At 58.4% G+C, this 15,355-nt stretch overlaps 1 protein-coding gene across 2 annotated transcripts; it reads right to left on the reverse strand.

Annotated features, from left to right (window-relative positions):
• Positions 1-1,507: 1,507 nt before the first annotated feature.
• Positions 1,508-13,194, reverse strand: PITPNA (phosphatidylinositol transfer protein alpha). 2 transcript variants are annotated; one of them, XM_087955570.1, is made up of 12 exons: positions 12,537-13,194; positions 11,613-11,643; positions 8,378-8,523; positions 7,438-7,529; positions 6,066-6,169; positions 5,408-5,482; positions 4,975-5,058; positions 4,560-4,637; positions 4,271-4,381; positions 3,947-4,069; positions 3,791-3,859; positions 1,508-3,507 (listed from the first exon to the last, which is right to left on the reverse strand). In XM_087955570.1, exons 1-11 carry the CDS (start codon positions 12,554-12,556, stop codon positions 3,812-3,814), a joined length of 912 nt encoding a protein of 303 aa, XP_087811696.1. In that variant the 5' UTR covers positions 12,557-13,194; the 3' UTR covers positions 1,508-3,507; positions 3,791-3,811. The 2 variants fall into 2 exon arrangements, with proteins under 2 accessions (XP_087811696.1, XP_087811691.1); XM_087955565.1 differs by having other exon boundaries at positions 4,560-4,640.
• Between the last annotated feature and the right edge of the window lie 2,161 nt (positions 13,195-15,355).

Raw genomic sequence — 15,355 nt, forward strand, 5'->3', positions numbered from 1 at the left:
TTATGTGCATGACTGCATTCCAACTCACGCTAGTTAATACTATTGCTAAATTTGCAGATGATACAACAGTGGTGGGACTTAGGGGTGGGGGGGATGAGTCTGCCTACCGAGATGAGGTGGACCAACAGTTGCATTCGTGGTGCCGAGACAATAACTTGGTCCTCAACATCAATAAGACCAAGGAGTTTATAGTGGATTATAGAAGGAACAGATCAGACATCCAGCCCTTGTTTATTAATGGAAACCAAGTGGAGCAAGTGGCCAATTTTAAGTTTCTGGGTGTTACCCTAAAAGAGGACCTGACCTGGGAGGCTCACATTGCAGCCCTGGTCAAAAGGGCCCAGCAAAGATTATACTACCCGAGGCTTCTTAGAAAACAACTGAATGAAAAACTGCTGGGGACCTTCTCCCGCTGCACCATAGAGAGCATATTAACTTACTGCACCTCTGTATGGTTTGCCAATTGCACAGGGGCAGGTAGGAAAGCACTCCAGAGGGTTAATGTCATTGCCCAGAGGATCCTGGGTTGCCCTCTCCCCTCTTTGGAAGAGCTTCATAGCTCCCGCTGCCTTAAGAAAGTTCAAAACATTCTCAAAGATCCATCTCATCCTGGGAATCCTTTTTTTGAACTATTACCATCTGGCAGACGGTACAGAATAATAAAAACAAGGACAAATAGGCTGAAAAACAGCTTCTATCCCAGGGCAGTAACTCTATTGAATTCTGCTGTATAGTGCAGTGTTGGTGTGTCAGAGGTTTTCAGTTCAATGTGTGAAGGGTGAAGGATGTGTGTTTGTGTTTATTTCCATGGTCATGATGTGCACTGAAGATGGTGTTTGATTTCGTTGTACGAGGTGCAATGACAAAGTAAACTAAACTAAACTAAACTAAACTAAAACTAAACTTGCTTGCAGAAGTTGTGCCCCAACACTGGAGGCTTTTAAGAGATTGGACAACCATTTGTCTGAAATAGAATAGGACCTGCTTGACCAGGGGATGGGCTAGAAGGCCTCCAAGGTCTCTTCCAACTCATTCTTCTGATGTATAGATGAATAAGCACCTCCCTTGAAATCTCTCCAATTCCTCTGCTCTGCTCTGCAGTGGGCAAGAGAGGGTCAGGCAAAGGAGAGATTTCCTATAGAAATTAGTTGCTCCTCATTCTTGCAAAACAGAGAACGGAGCTTTCAGGATGACCAAGGCGGCTCCCCAAAGGAGGGGAGTAGCTAGGAGGCTTTCCAAAGTTGTGGAATTTACTAGTCTTGTCTCCTTCCAGCAGGAAAGCGCGGTTGTAGCCACCGGATTTCCCACTTTGCAGCTGTTTCATTTAGGGGCAGAATTGCCACACTTAATTGGGTTCATTCAATGAGGACTATCTATATGACCTCCCAGCTGTCACTGTAATTGATTCATGGAAATTAATATCAGAGAGGTGGCATAAGGGGTAAGGAAGAGATTGAATTTCCCAAACCCCAGTATCCCTCAGAACAAAAACTCAGACAAGGTGCTCTTCTGTCTATGATTTTATTAAGAGTTATCTCCAATAGGCCTGTATTGGAAGATTGGGAGACCAAAAAAGGCACAACTCACAGTAAAGAAACAATGAAGATCATCTAACCTATCCTACAGAGCGGATGCCAGAGAAACAAACAGCACGGGGAACCCAGCTGGACTGGTCAGGGAGTCCTTGCAGGGTCGGAAGAAAAGAAACAGAGAAAAACAAGAGCATGCTACAGGGAGGTGGGGGTGGGGGGCACGTGTTGACCCGTCGGAGCTTCGACCATCACAACACAAAGCAAGTGGAACCTGCTGTTTGCGTCTCAGCACTCAGCTTGTAGCTCCCCCGTCACAAGCCCCTTTCAGGGTTGAGGATTCTGGACCGCAAAACCAGATGCAACGCAACGCACGGGAGCAGCTGCATTGACCCCCATCGCCACTTGCTCTCCTTGGCAGGAAACAAAGGGGAGGGGGCAGTGACCACTGCCAAGGGGGAACAGAGGGCTCTGCAGGAGAGCCTCAGCTGCAGCTGGGGAGGGGGCGCACTGGGTCAACTCCAACGCAGGACACGCAGTGGGGCAGGGTCTGCACTTGTCTTGCTGCTAAGCAAGGAGGTTATGTTTTAATAAGAATTCTTGCCTTTTCCTACTAGAGTCATTTTAATTCCCTCCCTCGTCCTCAAAATGTCACCATCTGTTCCCAGAGATGCTCTGTCCCCCGCCAGAAAGCCTCCGAATTAAACCCAAATCTTTTAAGCAGATCCTCTTAGCCACACAATAATTCTCTATGTTGTAGTTCTCTCCGTTTTGGAGGGGAGAGGATTACTAGGCGCCCGCGTGCCTCAGAGGAGAGGGAGGACCAGTGGGGGGACACAGCCGGATCCCAAAGAACTTGGCCTGGCCGGCCGGGGACATTCCAGCCCCGCTTTAATTCTGCCTCCTGTGCCCAGGAACCACCAACTTCCTGAAAAGCCCCCTCGGCTCAACGCGAAAGCCATAGAGGCCCTGCCAAGGAAGACCCCTTGGGCCACAGCAGGACAGGCTGGCTTATTGCACTTAAGGCAAGAAACTAATTGGCAGGCAAGGAATGGGGGAGAGCGGGGAGGGGGAAGCCTCTGTCCTCCCCAAAGCCCACTCCCTAACCTCTCCTCCGACATTGCTGCGGAGGCTGAGGCAGAGATCCAGGGATGGAATCCCCACCCCCCACCCCACTGCGGTGGGCGTTTGCTCCCCCTTGCTCATGCGATCGTCTGAAGGGGAGCCCAGTGCCAGGGTGGGTCGGGGACCTTTTCCAAAGGCCTAAATCCCAATTCAGGCGACCCCAGGAAAGAGGAGCTGAATGTGGTTTGGTCAGATGAGTGAGACCCTCCCCACTCAGAGGGGAGAGGGGCTTCCACTGTTGTTCCTGAGCTCCAGGACACACAGTGCCAAAGAAGTGGCGGCAGCCTCGGGGGTGTGTGTGTGTGGGGGGGTAAGGAGAAGTGACCACAAGGTGATTGGGGAAACCGTGTGCCAACAGCCAAACCTGCACCGAGGGGCCCAGAGATGCACCCAAGACAAGAATAATCTTTAGAGGAAAAAGGCTTCTGGATCGCAGCATTTGTGGCGCTCAGCGCTGAGCTCCCGTCTCCACAAGTGCGGTGCCATCCAGGATTCGGAGGAGGGGAAACACAGACAGGGACCAAGGAACTCTTAAATCACCACACCACGAAACTACTTCAAAAAAACCTGCCACTTGGAAACCAAAGAGTCACATGAGAACCGGTGTGTGCCCCTCCCTGGGGAAACGGGGTAGTCACAGAAGCAGCTGTCCTGAAGGGCCGCCTCTTTCCCGGGCACCGCGGCCCGGGCGCTCAGGACCAAAGGATTTGCTCACTAGATTAAGGGCAACTAGAATTAGCAAGGGGGGGCAGAAGTTGCCGGCTGACTGGAGGAAGAGGGCTTGAGTGTCCAGAGACGGTCCGCTGGTCAAGAGGGTGGAGTTCCTGGGCCTTCCCACAGACTCTCTCGCGAACTGCATGGAGAGAGAAGGAAGGAGTGGGCCAGGGGCTGAAAGGCCAGCCGAGGGGCACCGCCAAGCAGTTGTGGGCATCTGGGACCCTGCCTGGAAAAGGCTCTGCCTGGTTCTGACCGCCAGCCAGCCCTCAGGCCCCCCCTCAGCCCTATGGGCTCTTCCCACCCCCCATCATGGGTCCGATTTGATGGGAGACAGCACCGTTAGCCCCCCACCCCCAGCTTCAGCTCCTCTTTCCGAACCTGGGAGCAAGTGCAAGTGCCGGGCACCCTTGGCCACGTACCATGTGGGAAAGGAATCCCCGCTACTCATCTGCAGCTGACATGCCTTTCAGAGGGTCCCTCTCTCTCATCTGTGGCAGAGAAGGAAAGGTGAGGAAGGAAAGGAGGCCCAGGTGGGAAGCCCACCACCTCAGGCCCACCACCCCTGAAGCGCCCACCTCATCCAGCTGCCTCTTCGTCTCGTCCTCCATCCTGCGAATGTCCTCCATTGTCAGGTCAACCCATCTGTCAAGCCAGCAGAACAGCTGCCGGTGGAAATTCGTGAAAAGCCGCCTCTCTTGCTGCAAGAAAGCGGGAAGGGCCCCTGAAGCTCAAAGGAAGCCCAGCCACGCTTGGTCAAGGGAGGCCACACTCTCCCCCCCCCGAAACAGCCTCGTCCTCCCAAAGGGCCGGGAGTGACTCACACGGCCCAAGCGTGCTGCACCCTCTGCAGAAACGCCGCCAGGGAACGGCTGGTAGCTTCTGCAGCAAACTCTGCTCACCTTCTGGATGAAGTTCTCGATTTTGTTTTGCAGACCCCACCACTTGAACTTGACTGTGACGAGCTTGTAAGCACACATGTAGGGGCATTCGGCCTGCTTGCCCAGCTCCTTCTGAGAAGACAAGAGGCCAGCGGCCACTGCTCAGCTGGAGCCGCCCCACAGCCAGGGCGGCCATCCTCCTCCCCAGATCGGCATGGGTGGTCCCGGGGGGGGGGCTCCTTGGCCACCTCCCCTCCAGCTGTAGTTCTACTCAGCCCCCGCCCCCAGGCAAGCAAGAGGGGCTCCCTACCTTCCAGTTGGGGCCCAGAGGGCCACGGCCAGTCTTGACCGACTTAAATTTTGCTGGGTCTTCTTCTGGCTTGTAGTCCTGCTTGTAGTTGGACAAGAGAAGAACCAGAACGTTACGGAAAGGAAGAGAACTCCCTGCTCCATGCCACGGAAGGTTTCTTCTTCTTCCAGGCTCTGAGGAACCTCTAAAGAGGGATTGCTCCCCACCCTCCTCCTTCTCCCTCCCTCCCTCCTTCCCTTCGCTCCTCTCTGCCCTCCAGCCTGGTGGGGCTGCAGGCTCCATGCCAGTGAAGCCATGTGAACCAGGACAGAGTCCTTCCAATCCCCCACCCCAGATTTCAAGCCAGCAGGGATGCCCTTCTCAACTCCAGTTTTTCCAGTGGAGGAGAGTGGCCCCCTCCCCTCCACTGCCCTACCCTGGAAAGCACATGGCTCCGGTCCGCAATGTCTATATAAACGGCCTCCACGTTCTTCCACTCCTCAGGATCCAGTTTATGGACCTGCAGGGACAAGGAGGGGCAGGTGTCAGTCTACCCCCGAGGCTCCCCTCCGCTGCAGCTTTCGGGACATCCCTGAAAGTGATTTTGGGTTTTTTTTGGGGGGGGGGGGAGAGCAATTGCAAAAGAATTCCTGAGGAAAATTACATGCAAGAACAAACTGCAAATACAGAAAGTGATGGAGTCAAGAGGGTTCAAAAGGGGCAGCCAGGCGTCCCTTTCCTCCTTGCAAGCAAAAAATGGGGGTGGGGTATGGCAGTAGACCACCCGTCCCCCTCCTCCACCCCGTTCCTGCCAGAAAAGCCCCCAGGAGGGTCCCCAGTGTAGTTGCAACCCCCCCCAGCACACTTACATTCTCCTGCATGCCCATGTCTGCTTTGTGCCAGGTTTCAATTTTGATCAGGAAGTCATCCTTCATGTACTCATTCTGCCCAGGAGAAAGTCCGTTCAGCTGGGAAGGAGGGGCGAGGCCTGCAACCCCAGCTGGGCTCCTGCACGCCCTGGATCTCTCCCTGGGTCGTCCCCCCCCCCTTCTGAGAGCCCCTCAGGAGGAGGCAATGGATCCAGGCTGCACAAGCCTTGCTCTGCCCCCCTGCCCCAGACCCCCAGACCCAAGGACTGGCTGAGGCCCCAGGGCGAGAGCAGGGCTGCCAGGCAGGTGCACCCAGTGGAGGCGGGGGGGAGTGTCTCTCCCAGCTCTAAGAATAATTGGGGGCGCAGAGCCGGGAAGACGCAGCCGGCAGAGGAGGGTCTCCAGGGGGCCCAAGAGCCTGGAGGGAAGCCAGGGACAGGGACGCCTGCCCAATCCCTGGAAGGGAATGAGGATGAGCCGGAAGAGCTGGGGTGCTTCTTCCCCCGCTTCTTGCCTTCCGAGCGGGTCAAAATGAGCGTTCCCGTCATCGCCCCAGAGAGAGAAACCCCGGCCACCTCGCCTACTGAGGAGGCGGGCTGCCTGATAAGTAAACCAAGCGCTCTGGACCGCCGGACCCAAAAGGGAGCCCCTGCCTTACCCAGACCACGAAAAGGACCCAGCACCACCGGCCACCCGCCTGAGGCCAGCGTGTCCCCCTGGCAGTCCAGCCACTTGCCCGACAGGGGCTGGAAGCTCCACTTACTGTTATAACTGCTCCAAACCCCGAGACATGGAAAGAAAGAGAGAGGAGCTTTACTCAGGGATGCAGCCACGGCTCCCGGCCGGCCCTCCCAACAGCAAACACTGGTCAGCGGGAAGGGCCCAGCATGCCCAGAGCCCCCGCCTCGCCCTCCTGCAACAGGGAGCTCTGCCGCTTGCCCCCACAGGGTAGGCACAACCGAGGTCCTGCCCACCCGGTTGGCAGTGAGCTACCCAACGCCCCCAACCCCGGGACATCTCCACCCTTCTGCCCTGCTCTGGTTGCAGCCTGGGAGCCCAGCCCCATTTGGCTTGGATTCACCCCCCTCCCTCCTCGCCCTTCTCTCTCTCTCTCGAGAAAATGGGCAACCCCAGCAGAGCTCTTCTCTCCAGCAGGTAAGCAGCCACTCTCACCCCCTCCCCCCGTTGGAAAAGCCTGGCCCTCCCCACAGCCCTGGCTCTCTCTCACTCCTAACTCATGGGTAACCCAACCCAGGTAACCCAACCCAGGGCCGCGCTGGCCAGTAACTGGATGCTCTGGCGCCAGGCTCCATGATCGATGAGGGGAAGGTAGCAGCTTCTCGCAGGAGAGGGCCCTGCCCCCTCCCCCACAATTCAGGGCTCAGGCACTGCAGCCACATAGGGGCCCCACCCCCAGGAGGTGCAGGCAGCCTGGACACCTCAAAGGCCAAGGACACCCCGCAAAGCGGGGCGGAGGCCAGATGTCCAGGGAGCAGCAGGGCAGCAGCTTCCAATCAGAACCCCAGCCCTGGACCCACCTGCAGCAGCTCCTGGGGAAGGTGGCCTGTGGTTTGCTAATCCAGGAGGTCAGGACTCGCCCTGTGCTCTCTACCCAAAGGCCCAAAGGCTCCCACTGCCCAAGCAAGCCAGGCAGCACGGGGCGGGGAGGAGCGGAAGGCCAGGGCAGGGGCACCAGCCGAGCCCCAGTGGCAGGTGAGCTGTGCTGGGGAGGATCTCTGGGCAGTGGGGCCACCGCTCAAAGGGGCTGAGCTGAGGGGCTCCTGTAGGGCAGCCGGGGAGGCTTCCCGCTGAAGTGGTGCCGTGCCCTGGCCGAGCCTCCCCTCCCCCGAGAGGGCAGGAGAGCGGCTGTGCCTGATTCTCTGTGGAAATTCTCTGAAGCAGCTCAGAGCATCCAGCACCTCCCCAACACCAGTCCCACCTCCCACCGGAGGAAAGGGGGCCCGGCACCCATCCCCCAAGCCCCCAGCCCAAGCCTGGCCAGGCAGCGGCAGCCGCCCTGCGGAACTCACCGGTCCGGCAGAAAGGGTAGGCGTTCCAGGCCTTCTCGTGGATGTCCAGGGCACCCTCAGGGGCCAGCATCCTTACGAAGGGAGGGACTTTGCTGCAGGACAGAGGGGAGGAGAGGTCAGAAGGTCCCGCCAACGGGGCCCGCCTGTCAGCTTTGGAAGCCGTCTTAGTCCTGCCTGTCTCGGAGTTCTCCGTTGGGATTTTCTGCCACCCTGACACTGCCTCCTGCTCTTTCTTTCTGCTGCCGGAGACGGTGGCGGTTAGGGTTTCCAGGTGCCAAGGGCTCCTCCCAATGGACGGGCACCCGGAGGCCATCCCACCCTCCCTCTGGCCGTCCCAGTGCCGCTGGACCAAAAAGGGTTTCCTAGGGACGGAAGGGCACGTTCCAGCACCAAACCCCCAGCCCCCCTTCATCCCTGGTTATAAACCAGCAGGTTGTCTCCGTGGGAACAGGAAGGGTGGCTGGGACCCATCAGCAACAGCAGGTGGGCCGGACTAGCGGTCACCGCTTGGGAGGTTTGGGGGAATCCCTGAGAACAAAGAGTCCGCTTCCAGCGGGGAGGGGGGAGTATCTGCAGCTCAGGGTTGGCCTGTGGGGTCCTCGGTGCATCCATGCGGGGGGATGCATGTGCTTGCTCTGCCAGGGCTTTTTCTCGTTTTGTTTCTGAGGTGGGTCAATTTCCTCCTGACTGATGGTTTGTCTGGTGTGGATCTTTGCTTCTCTGACTGCCGGCCGCTGGAGGGGATGTTTTTTTCAGTTCCTATTCTGATTTTTTATTGTGTCTTTGGTGAACGAGGCTTATCCTTGGTGAGCCTGGATGGCTGATTTGCGTGAATGCCAAGCACCCAGGAATCTCCCGGCGTTTATTGGATTTGGCTCTTTTTGTACCCTTTTCCTTTTCCTGAGTGGGGGTGGGGGGTGTCCTCCCATAGGCCACCTACCTCTGCAAGTGGTATATCTTGTGTGTGTATTGCCCCCGCTCCCCGTCTCGCTCGTAGGGCTCATTCACCAGCACTTCCACCCCTTCGCCCCCACCAGTTTCATTCTTGCTGGCCTCAGCAACGGAGTATAGCTGCCCCACCTGGTACTGGAGGAAGAAAAAAAACGGCAGAGTTAGTGGCTTCCAAACAGGACAGCTGGACACACAGCGAGCCAGCAAGCAGCCTGGGGACCCAACCCTCATACCCGAGGCTGGGGGGAAGCAAAGCACACGGGGGACACTGGGGCAGGAACCAGCAGTTCTGGGCCTGTGAACGACTGCCACGCTGCTAGGAGGGCTGGGAGCTCTGCCCGGGCTGATTCTGCACCCCCTTTGCAGAGCCTTGGCACCCCCAGCCCTGCCCGAGAGCCCCAAGGCCAGCCGGAGGGCATCGGGGCTTAAGGAACCGCCTGCCCAGCGCATCTCCACCCCTCCCCCTCTGCAAGGTACAGTTCAGTCCTGAAGAGGACAGGCTGCTGGTCATCCCCCATTCGTTCCGGCCCCACCAGAACGAGGAGGAGCTCGGGCCCCTCAGGGCAACTCCGGGACCTCCGGGGATCCCAAGTGCCGTTTTCAGGGAGAGGCCTCGCTGCCTCTGCTCTTTGGCCCACTGCCCAACAGAGCAGCCCCCTTCCCTGCTCTTCCTGCATGAGGCCTGGCCCCAGAGGGAGAGGCCAGCCCCTCTGGCAAAATCCCCCTCCTCCCCTACCCACACCTCGGGAGGAGACAGGAGTAGCAGCTCCTGCAGGAGCACAGAGGGTGGCTGAGCAGACACCCACACCCGCTGTGCCCAAACGAGGCCTAATTCAATGACCAGCCTGGCCAATCTCTCCTGGAGCCCCTCGCGTGGCGCGTGCCCAAGAGACACCTCCAGAGGGGCAGCCCAGGACACCCCCTTTGCCCGCAAGGCTTTCCAACCTGCCCATAGAACTGCCCTGTTGGCAGGGGCTTCGGAGGCCGGTCCACCTTGGCACCCATCCGTGACAGCCTCAAGCAGAGCTGCTGCTGCTGCGGCGGCAGTGGCTTCCACCCCCACCAGGGCGCCTTCCAGCACAGGCAGAGAGAGCCAGTGGCCACGCTGCTCCTCTGCAGGGCAGGATGGGGCAGGCAGAAGGCCGGAGCCTGCTTGCTCCTGGCTGGGATGGCAGGGCCCAGGAACGGGCGTCGGCCTCCTCTCCCATTGGAGTGAGAGAGCCGGAGCCAATTGGCAGCGAAATGCTTTGAGACAGCATGCAGCCCTTTGGCTCCCCCACATGGATCTGTGGTGGCCGCCTCAGCCCAGGCTCTGTGTGGGGAACTGAGGCCAAAGGGAATGCCCACCATTGCCCACCAGCACCCCAGACTCCTCTTCACTAGCTGGGCCTTTAAAGGGCAGTTGGGGCTGCCTGCTCCTCTGCCCACACTGTTGTTCACAACTGCTCTGCCCCAACGGATGGCGGTACCTGTGAAGTCATCTCTGGGGCCACCACGGGCCCCGCAGCACCCAAGAGCCTGCAGTCACAGCTGCCCCCCTCCCAGCCTCTGCATCCAGAGTCTCCACAATTCCCGGTCAGTGCTGGTGCCGGGTTCACAAGCAGCCCCCAACACCCCACGGCCCCTGCTGTGATTCTGCAGAGGAAGGGGTGGGAGTGGGCAGCCCAGGGCTTTCCAGAACTGGAGGATTATGGACGCTGAATAGTCAACACGCATTTGAAGGCTGTGGCTGAGCACCTCCACAATCTAGAGGACTAGAAGAATGGGAAGGTTTATGTGAGGAGAAGCATGAACCTAGGCGAGTGCACAAACATGGAGGAACGGCAGAGGATGGCTAGGCAAGAGCGTAAGCACAGCCCTGTAGGATGAGGCCAAGGCCCAGCATTTCGCTTCTCACATATGCCTCTCATGGCGGCTCCCTTGGCATTGAAAGGCCTGCTGCCCCAGCCCGCAGGACACAGCCAGACAGACACGTGACACCCATCCGTGGCGATGACTGGGAGGGCACTGTCAATCAAAGGGTTACAATACGGAGTTTTGGTCTGAGGGGACTTGAGAGGCGCAGGTGGAAAGATGGTCAATGTCTCCCCATCAGGGAGGCACAACTGGGGCGGGCCAGTACTGATGGGATACAGAAGTGGACCCTCTGAAAAGGTGCTCGTTTATAAAAATGGGTTTATTCCTTGGCTAACCCCGTGTTAACCTAATTATGCACTGATATCTGATATCTGCCCTGCGTTCCACCCAGCTTGGATACCTGATGGACTTAAAGAGCCAAAATTAGAGAAAGGGTTTCAGTAGGGGGAGGCAGAACAAAATAACCGTAAGAAAAAGATTTCTTCAAGGAGGGTGCATGACCCGGTCCTCCAGGAATTTTCCAACCACTTTTATGGCCATTCCAGTGAGGGGTTATCCCCAGAGCATGCAATAATGACAATCGGTGCTTGAGAAAAAGCAAGAGAGAGTCACAAAAAGGAACAGTAGTGCTTTTTCAGGAAACCAATTTTCATACAATAAGTGTGTTTCACACAAACTTTCTTGCAATCTTGTTCCTTCTTCTTCCTAACCATAAAAAAGCTCAAGAAAGAAAACACTCAGCCAACATACGAAGTTGTACAATTCTTGCAAAGTGACAGTAACACTCAAAAATAAAAATTAAACTTGGGCAAAGAGTTGTCATGCAGGAAAGCCAGATCACACTTCTGAGCTGCTCACAGGCAAATGGAACTGCCCTTTCTACCAGTGTACCAGAATTTCACCCAAAATTGCTAGGAATTGCTTGAAGAACTCATCAACCCATTTCCTCTCCGCTCCTAGGAGTTCCCCTACTACATGTAAGGCAGCGTTCTTTGCCTACAAAGGCAGAAGCTGCAATAGTTAATTTGCAACCCGCCACACAGCAAATGCCCAAGTTTGGCTGGATGTCTTGGAAGGGGAAGGGGCAAGAAGGGAAGGAATATTAATCTCCATTTTTCCTGAGCTTTGGCCATAGCCACAAGTTCGAGCAAGATGGATGGAAGACTGACAAAAGTTTTTTTCAATGGGCTGAGGGCACCCCACACCCAAACTGATCAAGCGGTCCATCGACTGTGTTGCCTGGGGGGGGGGGTGTTTCATATAGTTTTTTTAATGTTGTAAGCCAACGGGAGTCATCTGTGTGTGAGTCGGGTGGCCAAATACATTGGTTTAGTAAATAAAATAAAAGCAGGGAAGGCATGACTTACCTCCTCCACCGACACAGGCAAAACGACGCGGCTGCAAGAGAGCAGAAGAAACGGAGTTAGGCAGCAGCCTCGCTCGCTCGCCCGCTCGCTGCAAGGCGGGCAACCCGACACCGCCGGGAACCACCCAGAGATCCGCAGCCCGAGCTGCCTTCGCCCGGCTCCCAAGAAGACAGTCTGGGCTGACTTAAGACTTAGAGGACGCTGCCCTGGCCGACCGGCCCCACGCCCCCTCCCGGGAAAGCACTAACGGCGCAAGCCGCGAACGGGCGCCGGCCGACGGGATCCAACTCGGGGCGTCCGCTCAGCCCCCAACTCACCAGGCAAAGCGGCTCCCAGCAGCAGCGCCCGTGGGGGAAGGGAGGGGGCGCTGCACCGACCCACAAGGCCGCCAGCGGGGGAGGGAGGGAGGCGGGGGGAAATGGCCGCGGGGGGGGGGAGCTGCTCCAAGCCAGCCCGGCCGGTGCTTCCAAGCTTCGGAGGAGCCCCGGGAGGGACGGACGGAGGGGGCTGAACGGGCGAGTTCCGCGGAGCCCCGGCGCCATCCTTCCCCAGACCCCCGCCCCCGGGTCACGCGGTCCAGCCCCTCTCCGGCAGCCCCCGGGCGCCCCCGCCCCCGGAGGTCACGCGGGGAACCCCCCGTGGCCAAGGGCGGAGCGGCTGGAACCGGAAAGCCCGGGCGGCCAAGGACGGGGGTGGGCGACGAATCCCACCCCGTCACGCAGGAGCCGGAGGGGCGGCGCGTCTCCCGGGAAGGCCGGGCCGGCGGCGGGACCTTCAGGGGTCCTTGGCCGGGGAGCCCGGCCCGCCAGCCCCGCTCCCCGCCGCGGCGCCCGGCTGAGTCAGGCGGGGGGTCGCCCTGCGGGCCCTGGAAGGACCCGCTCGCCCCGCCGAATCCCCCGCGCCCCCGGAACTCCCCTCGCTCACTATTCTTTGACGACCACCATGGCGGGCGCTGCTCCGCTGGCTCCGGCGCGGCCCCGCCGCCCGCCCGCCCGCCCGCCCGCCCGCCTATCCGTCCGTCCTCCGCTCGGCTGTCCGTCGCCCAGCGGCCCCTCCGTCCCCGGCGCCGCGCTCGGGTTCCGGCCGGGAAGGGGAGGCGGGCGCACCGGGCGGCGTTCCTCGGCAACAGCCTTGCGTCACCGCGCGGCGTCCAACGCACGACGTCACGCGCGCGGAGGAGGCGGCGCCGTCCTGGCTCCCCTCGGCCGGCGGCGGGCGGGGAAAGGAAAGGCCGCGAGAGCGCCGCCCCGCGGCGAGGAGAGGAAGCGGCGCCCGTGGAACGCCAAGTGCCGCACTGCCGAGCGCGCGCCGGGAAAAGCGCCCCTTGTCCGCCAGCGGCGTTCGAGAGCGGCCCGGCTGGTTCCGAAGCTCTCCGGACACGGCTCGGGTGCCGACCCCCTAACGCCGTCCGAGGTGCCGAAGGAAAGCCCCGATCAAAAAGCCCCCGGGGCGCCCGTGGAGGGTTTCGGGGGGCCCTGCAAGGAGAGGCGCCGCAGAAAAGACCTTGCAGCGCTCCCTTGGCGAGAGGGGGAGTTCGGGGGGCGCTCATGAGACGGTCTCGGGGCCTGACAGAAGCCGCTCTGAAGGTCAGAGTCCCGGGAAGGGAACGTCTATGAAGGAGGCACTGGCGGCGGGGTGGGGGGGAGGGCAGACCTGCAAGACTCCCTGCGGAGCCGGGTGTTTTGCAAGACTGTCATCGCGGGAGGGATTTTGGGGTCCTTATTGGCCACAAGGCAAATAGGAGCCAGCTTTGCCACCACGGCTAAAGTTACCTTGAGCTGCAGTAACGGGAATGCAGAGTTCTGGCCGCAGGAGATTTCCCTCGAGGTCCCCAGCGGTGCTGACGTTCAAAACGATGGGCGTCCAGAGGGGCTTCAGCACGGAGAGGATGCAGAATGCGGAATAACAGAGTGAGAAGGGACCCTGGAGGTCTTCTAGGCCAACCTCAAGCAGGAAACACTCTGTAGTCTAATTGGGTGTCAAAACCCAATTTCACTGGGGGCCGCATCAAGGTTGTCTTTGACCTCAGAGGGCGGGGTGGTGGTGGCTGGGTGGGGGGTGGTCATGGTGGGTGTGATTCGGGACCGCACCTCCAAACACACAGTTTTACACACTTATAAAGAGATGTACATTTCCGTGATTGTTTTTTTTAAATACTTTCTCGATCTACTTGATCACCTTATGAGAGAGACCAGATCAAGAAACTGATTCCATAAGAAGACTAGAACTATAAATTGTTGACACAGGCTATAGTAGCAGAATCCTGCAAGCCTGAAAGGTAAAATATTTTACTTTTCCTCTCTTTTATAACCTTCTGAGTGAAGGACGGCCTCCTGGAGCACTCTGGAGGCCCCGTTTGTGCCTGGACGGCCTCCTGCGGCACTTTAGCAGCCAAAGCTGGTTGCGGGAGGCCATGTGCCCCATTTTTTATAGCAGAAGCACTGCAGGCCGGTCCTTTGCTATTTCCAGGCTGGCCCCGTGGGCCTGATCTAAGCACCCCGCCAGCCAGATCCAGCCATGGGCCTTGAGTCTGACACCCCTACTCTATACCCTATGGCTGTCTGATGTCCTCTTAAAAGCCTCCAGTGATGGAGCACCCAACAGCAGTAACTGCATGAGGGCGCTAGGAGTCCTGATGGACCACCACCTGAGCCAGCACTGTGCTGCAGCCCCCCCAAAAGCTAATGCAGTCCTAGGCTGCAGCAACAGAGGTACAGCATCAAGATTATGGGAAGTGTTGATGCCGCTTGCGCTAATAACACCACACTTGGAATGAGGAGTCTCTTTCTAGTTACCATGATACAAAAAGGATGTTGAGGCTCTAGGAAGAGTGCAGGGATTGCCTGTGTCCCAGAACGGAGAAGAAGGTGTCCTGGCCGTGAGAACAATTAATCAGTGGACTGGCTTCCCTTCAGAAGTTGTGGGGGCTCCAACATTGGAGGCTTTTAAGGAGAAACGGGGCTGTCTTTTGTCCAGAATGGAATAGGGGGGGTCTCCTGCTTAAGCAGAGGGCTGGACTAGAAGGCCTCCAAGTCCCTTCCAAGGGTTATTCTTGTAGCGTCTGTAGCTTGCTGTGCTGGGGTCCCATAGCATCTCCTGAGCTTGCCTGCTGAGGTTGAACCGCCTGCTCCATTTCAAAGGGAGGGATTTCACTTTGGCAGATGGGGGAGAGACCTGCTGGCCCACGTCCGGTCCTTGCAGACCAAAGGTTGACTCAGAGCAGCGTGGTGCAGTGGTTTGGGTGGTGCCCTGGGACCATATAGATCTCTTATGAAGTTCCCGGGAGGCCCCCAGGATCTCTGGGACAGTCCCTTTCTCCCAACCTACGCAGTGGCGGCTGCGTGAGGAAATACCAAGGGGCACTGTGGCTGCTGCCAGCCCATAAGCCCACCAAAGAAGTCCCCATACTCAAAGACGCCCTGGCGGGACCTTAGCAGGCAGGGTTGGGAAAGCAACTCTGCATAGGGCAAGGCTGAAGGGTGGGGGCACTGTGGAAGCTACTCTTCCCTTTCCCCTGCAGCACGAGAGACCATGGCTGGGCCCTGCGTGGCTTCCACTCTAAGACTGTAGGGATCTCCATGGAAAAAGCTCTTTAGAAGGCAGGATGTGAGGGTCTCCCAGAAGAGAAGGCCTTGTGCATTGGGGGGAGGGAGGACCGCCTGCCAGGAGGCTGAAGCTCCAGGTCCAAGTGACCAGAGGTGAGAAGAAACCAGCTGGACCAATCCAGCCCTCCACAAGGGTGG

Source organism: Notechis scutatus, chromosome 1 (genome assembly GCF_049901735.1).
Source record: "Notechis scutatus isolate UNSWTSFEM ecotype Mainland chromosome 1, rNotScu1.2, whole genome shotgun sequence".
Lineage (NCBI taxonomy): Eukaryota > Metazoa > Chordata > Lepidosauria > Squamata > Elapidae > Notechis > Notechis scutatus.

Excerpts from the sequence above, each read along its gene's own strand:
- PITPNA (XM_087955565.1), bottom strand. The coding sequence starts at position 12,556 with ATGGTGGTCGTCAAAGAATA. Across the intron at positions 4,382-4,559 it reads CTCTGGGCCCCAACTGGAAG|AAGGAGCTGGGCAAGCAGGC; the intron begins GTAGGGAGCCCC and ends TTGTCTTCTCAG. Across the intron at positions 4,070-4,270 it reads TCGAGAACTTCATCCAGAAG|CAAGAGAGGCGGCTTTTCAC; the intron begins GTGAGCAGAGTT and ends GCTTTCTTGCAG.